The sequence below is a fragment of the Vipera berus genome, assembly GCF_964194415.1.
Source record: "Vipera berus genome assembly, chromosome: 2".
NCBI lineage: Eukaryota > Metazoa > Chordata > Lepidosauria > Squamata > Viperidae > Vipera > Vipera berus.
This window is the reverse complement of record NC_138203.1, coordinates 17259603-17266900: the sequence shown is the minus strand read 5'-3', so window position 1 is coordinate 17266900 and position 7298 is coordinate 17259603. Positions and strand designations below refer to the sequence as shown.

At 45.7% G+C, this 7298-nt stretch overlaps 1 protein-coding gene across 1 annotated transcript; it reads right to left on the bottom strand.

Annotated features, from left to right (window-relative positions):
• Nucleotides 1–484: 484 nt before the first annotated feature.
• PMAIP1 (phorbol-12-myristate-13-acetate-induced protein 1) lies at nt 485–4364 on the bottom strand. The gene is made up of 2 exons (XM_081316378.1): nt 3921–4364; nt 485–2507 (listed from the first exon to the last, which is right to left on the bottom strand). Exons 1-2 carry the CDS (start codon nt 3973–3975, stop codon nt 2401–2403), a joined length of 162 nt encoding a protein of 53 aa, XP_081172504.1. The 5' UTR covers nt 3976–4364; the 3' UTR covers nt 485–2400.
• Nucleotides 4365–7298: the final 2934 nt, after the last annotated feature.

Here is a 7298-nt window from a genome sequence, read left to right as displayed (position 1 = left end):
GACTCTTTTTTTCAACCCAATGTCTCCAGGTGAGCTAGCAAGCAGTACTTTTTTTAAAACAACAACAACAACCCTGTGTAATAGGATATAATAGCAATCACAGGAAGGCAGGAGGCATGTTCAAAATCCATGAAAATTATATACTGGAGAATATTTTTTTGAACAACAAATCAAGTTTATTAGCTTAACAGTCGTCACACAAAAGGAATAATTTTTAAGACGTAGACAAAAAAGATTCTTACAGAAAGCTATGTATGACATTTGCAAGAAAGATGGCAGAGGAATATAACCTTATGGTTATGGATGTGCTCCTTAAATACTTCTAATTTGTTCTTTTGCTGTAAACACACCTTCCCCTAAGTCAGGGGTCTTCAAACTTGGCCCTTTTATGACTTGTGGACTTCAAGTCCCAGAATTCCTCAGCCAGCTTGCCTGGCTGAGGAATTCTGGGAGTTGAAGTCCACAAGTCATAAAAAGGCCAGGTTTGAACACCCTTGCCCTATGTGATGATCTCCAGTTATTAACTTGTATGCCCAGGTTTCATGGGTAGCATGACCAGCAAACAAAATTCTGGCAATAAAGTTCAACTTATTTGATAAGACATGTTGGGTGCTGTAAACTATCTTCCTGACCCAACACCTAGGCTTAGCAAAAGAATGTATTGTGCAATACTCTCATATAAAAACATGCAGAGAAAAAAATGTCACCATTTCTGGGTCAAAACTGTCAAAATAACAGCTGTATGTAAAAATGGCTTTGCCCCAGCTCTGACAGCTGCCATCTTGACTTTTTGGACTCCACGCCCCCCTGGTTGTTCTCAATAAGAAAATACAGCACAAGGACTGTTTACTGAAGAACCATCGCCTTCAAGAAAGACTTCATAATTCTGCAGTCAACGTAATGCTAAGAAGCCAGTTTTAAAAAATGAGATTTACAAAAAGGAACACCAACTCTGAGAGGATATCCAACAATTCTAGTTATTTACATTTTTATTCAACCAATATTGGGTAATGATTAGGGAAAATAGCCTGATTTTGATATATGTTAGTGTAACCATGGCCAGACTACTACCGTAAGTTACTTACAAATTCAACTGAAATATCTTTAGAGGTTATGTTAAGAATGTTGCAGAATAAATACTGAAATTGTTCAGTCCCAACTCATACATTTGTTTGGAACTAAGCAAATCTGCTGAAAATTTTTGGGGTTGATTTCTGAATTAGCACTTGATCCTTGTAGATACTCTTTGTTGTGTACAATTCAACTTCTTAAACAGTAATTAGTGTATGAGAACACATGCATGTCAAGTGGTAATCTCATGTGAATTTCTAGGCTATGACTTTATAACTCTTGCATGTTTTTAAAGCATCCGATACTGTTCATCCAGCTGACCTATACTGAATAATTTGTTTCCTTAGTGAAAAACCAGCATTGTTTCATCCCCCAAATTGCCATCTTAATGTAACTTTTGATCTGCATTTTCTTTTTATAAAGCTTATATTATTTATAAAGTTCTAACACTGTTAGGAATCTATCACCTTTAATGTATAAACAGAACTATATTTTCTTAACTCATAACTAAACTTGTACCGATTCATTCTGTAAAGCTAAGAATAGGTTACTTTCACTGAAGAACATTTGAAAACCTGTTAAAATCTACTCTGATGCAGAATGTTTTGAACATTCATACTGAATATTTAGTCATGGTTAATAACCTGAAAACAAGCTCCCACAAAAATAAATATACCAAAAACGTCTTACCCATAGGGCATATATTGTAAAGTTGGTATTCTAGCTGTACCAGCTTCACTCATAATTTAAGGGCATTGCAATATAATGAATTATAAAACCAATGAACATCTAGCAAAGTACATTCATTTCAACAAAACAAATCCATATGTAACATACTTCTCCTGGTTTTCTCCAGGTAGGTTTCCAAACTCCAAAATAAGAACAAAAGAGCTGAGGAACTGATTTGCATTTTTCAAGAAAACCAGAGGCCACACACAAAAATCATTTTTCCTATGCATGAAACAATGCTTAATATCCAACACTGAATAGGATTTCAGCTCCTACGGCTGTTTTAGATTCCTTCATTTCCCAGGACCAATTCACCATTGTCAGTCAACAGTAACATCCAGTTTTCTCCTCTCTCTGTAGCTCCATTTGCATTCACCCACAAACTTCCTGAAATGGTGGCTGAGAATATTACACAGGAGCTTTTGTGGCTGTTGATGGAAACAAGCAACAACACCCTTTAAACATTTCATCTCTTCCACCTCATGGTGGTTCTCTTTGATAAATCCGAGTACAAAAAGTTTGCATCTTCAGAGACATTCTTTTCTTCCTTTCCTGTTGGTTTTTTTTTTTCAATTTCCTTTTCTCTTCTTTGAGACCCTTTCAAGTTCCTGGGCAGAAGAGCTTGGCAATCAGGTTGAGGATCCTTTGTCTGAGGTTCCATTTGTCTCCAATTCTGCGTAGCTGCACAGCTATCACCACAGAATGCTCTGTAAAATATATAAGCACATTATTGCCAATTGCATTGATTATCAGGAAACGATCGTGTTTCTTTCAGCCTCCCTAATGCACTCATCTTGACTCTGTTATGGTCTGTTATACGCATTGACAGAATCCCTGTGGGGTTTCCCATTCAGTTAAATGGAGGGCGATAAATGCCTGGTGAGAAGACTCCCTAAGTGAAATTAAGAGTCTCCAGGCAGGCGAGCCTAGGATCCAGGCTATAGGGTCTCTCTTTAGCTTGTTGCTCTCTTTAGCAACAAGAAATAGCACTGGAACACTCAGAGCAGTAAATTACGCTAACATCAATTAGGGGCAGAAGATCCCATCCTTTATCCTAAGACCTCCTGTTCAAGAGATCAGATAGGAAGAAGGTTGGAAAGAGGTCTCCACCGAACTCCTCCAGGGCTTCTGGCACAGCAACAATCTCTCCAAGGCAACTTCCTAGCTCCTTAAAATGCGGCAACTTTCCACAGAGGTAGGACTTCCCTTTACCTTCAAGTGGAAGCTGCAGTTCTTTCTCCCCCCCTCCCCCGCCACAAATAATAAAGCCTTTGCAAGCAGACTTAGATCCCCCTCCCCTTCCTTCCAGACGGTTGGATCTTAGCAACTAGCCAATGCAAATGCAAGCCAATGGGGGGGGGGGAAGGGGAGGGAAACAACCTCCAAGCAAAAAGTCACCCAGAACATCATGCAGCTTTTCTATAGGAAAGAGCTCTAAGTGTATGGATGGGGCTGACCAGGTCTGCTGTAATAGGAGTTGGCATCTAAGACAGTCTTCTCAGCGCACCCACAAGATCAGGTCCTAAGGTCTTTCTACTACAACCGAATTTGGTGCCTTTCCGACTCATACGGTCCACTATCCTCAGTTCTAAAAGCCCTCTTCCAGAGAAGCTCGGGGGTCCTAGTTCCCTGAGAGCCCAGGAGCTCCAACAGCTGGATCTTCAGCCAGCAGGTGATCCATAGCAACCAGCCCAGGTATCACCTGCTTCCCTGGTGATCTTGGGAGAGATCTTGGGAGAGAAAGAGGAAAGAGACCGACTGGGCATGAATTCTGCATTCTGCACTCGAGATGACAGATCAGAAGATCGGGCTTTGAATCGCAGATTCGGACATGTCCTGGCACCCCTCCTCACGCCAAGGGGCGAATTCAAGAACCAAGGGCAGATTCTGCGCTCCGGGTGGGAGGAACCGCCTCGGCGCTCCTGTTTCACCCGCGACCATCCATCCCCGATCGCCTCAGCTCGCGAAGAAGTGCTGCCTCCTCGGGCCGCTTAACCCGCCCGCGCAGCCTGAGAACAGCCAGATGGTGGGGGCACCGGGACCCGAACACGAGAGGCGCCTCTCCGGTCCAGGCCCGCCTGGAAGCCAAGAGAGACGGGACGCGCCGGGTGAAATACTACCTGAGGGCGCCGAGTTCTGCAGCGCCGGCTTGCGCGGCATTTTGGTCGGCATCATTTCGGGAGGGAGGCTGAGTTCAGGGGATTTTTGCTTCCTCGACTCGTGCGCTTCGGAAGGCCCGAGACTGGCAGGGAGGCGCGCCGGTCCGCTCCGCTGGCCGCCCGCTACTGAAAAGCCGCCGCTCGCTCGGCCGCCCGGAGCTAAAGCTAGGGCCGGGGGGTTTCCCCATGACGTCACCGCGGAGTCCTCGCCTCCTCGCCTGGCGAGACTTTCGCCCGCCAGCCAATCAGCGCCGAGTCCCCGGGCAAGCGGGGACAAGTTGCTGGCCGGCCGAAGCAGAAGCGGGAGGGGGAGGGCTGGGCGGCTGGCAGCGCGTCCCAGAGCGGGCTGGGTGGTGGAACTGGTCGGTTCCCATCCCCCCCCCACACGTCCCCCCGAGGCTAACCTCGGTTGCTCGACGGCGGAGACCCAAGAAGGAAGGCCAAAAAAAAAAAGGCCCAGGAGCGGGAAGAAAACAAACCCCACCACGCCCCTGTACGTGAAAGCTTCTTCCCCTCTTGGGCAGCCAATGCCAGGGAGGCCCCGGGGCAGCCCACAGCGGGCCCAAAATGGCAGGAAGCACGGAAAGGCTGCGTTCACACAACCATCCGCAAGCAGCCCCGGGAAGCCGCTTAGCGATTGCGTTCTACTACCTTGCCCTTCCGCCTTCCTCTTGTCTCCCCTCGGATGAGTTGAAGGCTCGTTGGGTTTATTACGCGCTTCCGGAAAACGGGCTATTTCACTTCCCACCAGGGTTAAGCAGGTTGTCCGAGTACCGTCCAGCTTGCTCTTCCTTTCCACGGGAAAGACAAGAGGGAAGAGAGGGGAGCCCAGGAAGAGGAAAAGAGCGGGTGAGAAGAGAAACTGAAAGATGTTCCCAAAAGTTTGGGCTGAGAGTCCCCCCCCCCCCGAAAAACATTTTGCACAGAGGCCCTCAACTCTGGCTACTCCTCCAGTTTCTGTTTGCAGGGTTCTTTGTTCAGTCGGTTGGCTTTAAAACAGGGGTCTTCAAACTTGGCCCTTTTATGACTTGTGGACTTCAACTCCCAGAATTCCTCAGCCAGCATGGCTGGCTGAGGAATTCTGGGAGTTGAAGTCCACAAGTCATAAAAAGGCCAAGTTTGAAGACCCCTGCTTTAAAATATATAAAGCTACTTCTCGACTTACAACCATTCAAAATCCCAACAGTGCCGAAAAGTATGACTTGCTGCGTGTGCGGCTGTAGCAGCATCCCCACAGTCACATGATCACAGTTTGAGCCCTTGGCAACCAGCATGTATTTGTGACAGTTGCAGCACCCCAGGGAGATGTGCTTGCCATTTGCAATCTTGCCAGCCAACTTTCCGCAAGCAAAGTCAATGGGGAAAGCCAGATTCGCATAACAACCGTGGGATTCACTTAAAAACTGCAGAAATTTGCTTAACCCCGGGGAAACTGGTTGTAAAATCAGGTGTGAGTGACTTAGCAACTGCCTTGCTTAGCAACTGAAATTCTCGTTCCAGTTGTGGTTGTAAGTATTGCATTGCACGTTTTGTTGCGTGAAAGTACTTTTTACCCTCATGAAGGCTCAACCTTGTACCCATAAGATCACCCCCCATGCAATATAATTTGTTAAGGTCTTTCCCAGCCAATCAGCGTAAATTCTCCAAACTGAGCCTTCCCTTCTGCTTTTTGAACCCTTGGATGTTGACAGTGGTGAGGTTTGAACCCACCCTGACATCCCTCAGTTCAAGACAACTTATGTGTCTTTTGAGCAACTGTCGTGTGCGGTAGGCACGATTAAGACATAATAACTCTCCCACTGTGATATTTGGCCTGTAAATCTTGGTCTCCCCAGTTGCATTCCAAACCTTTAACTACTCTACTTCTGTAAAATTGAGCTTCCACCTCAGTGCAGTTCTTAATTACAGCAATGCAATATTTCTTGTCTGATTGCAGACACCGTGGACTACTTCTGCAAACCTTGCAATTTTCTTATCTCTACTTCTGTCGAGCTGAACTCAGACATACAGTGGAAACGTTGCTGAATCTCTCCCTCAGACATACGTCTGCAAAGACTTCTACCAAGCTTCTGCACATTCTCATAGTCATTTCAGAGTAGAGATGTATTAGAAAGTTGACAATGCAATCCTGTTGCCTTTTACAGGTAATTTCAGGGCCCAGAGGAGTTGCAAAACCTGGACTCTGAATAAAAAGAGAAGTTGCCATTTCACGAGTGAGATTTCATTATGCAATCTCTCTAACATCTTGTTTCATCCTCATTTCTCAATCTCAGCAACTTTAAGACATGTAGACTTAACTCCCCAAATTCCCCAGCCAGCTAGAATAGATAGATAGAATTCTGTGAGGCGACATCCAGGCATCTTAAAACTGCTAACGCTGAGAAACAGTGCTCTTCGGTGTCAGACCTCTGGTGTTGAAAAAGGCCGGGAAAAGAACAAACAATGGAAAGGCAATTGTGATTTCTTTTTTAAGTTAGAGAAAAAAGAAAACACCTTTCTTTGATTCCTTCTTTCCTCTTTGTGTGAGCCCAAGGAGGGTTTGAAGGGACGTGGTGGCTCAGTGGGTTAGGACGCTGAGCTTGTCGATCAGAAGGTCGGCAGTTTGGCGGGTCAAATCCCGAGTGCCGTGTAGCAGAGCGAGCGCCTGTTACTCGTCCCAGCTTCTGCTAACCTAGCAGTTCTAAAGCACGTAAAAAATGCAAGTAGAAAAATAGGGACCACTACAGTGGGAAGGTAACAGCGTTCTGTGCGCCTTTGGCGTCTAGTCATGCCGGCCACATGACCATGGAAGACTTCCTCGGACAAGCGCTGGCTCTTCGGCTTTGAAACAGAGATGAGCACCGGCCCCTAGAGTTGGAAACGACTAGCACGCGTGTGTGAGGGAACCTTTACCTTTAAGGAGGGTTTGGGATGGAGTGATTCCTCCACCTTTTCTCCTTGTACCGATAGGATTGCTCTGCTTAATTATTCCTAAGCTGAATTGTGAGTTAGCATGAATCATACACAGAACACAGAATCACAGAATTGGAAGGGACCTTGGAGGTTTTCTAGTCATTTCCAGCCATTTGCTCGAGCAGGAAACTCTATTCCATTCTGGACAAATGGTTGTCCAATCTCTTCTTTAAAAAACCCAGTGATGGATCACCAAAAACCTCCGGAAGCAAGCTGTTCCAAATATCCATTTGAATATTTGGGGCTCTTCCGAACAATCTTGGAAGAACGGTGTTATTGGAAGGGTGTGCAGAGAGGCTCTTTCTGAATATATTTTTTTCTGGCCACTTTGCACACATTCTTCCCACAATGAGGTTCTCTTATTGCTCTCACCTTTGACAGCACGGG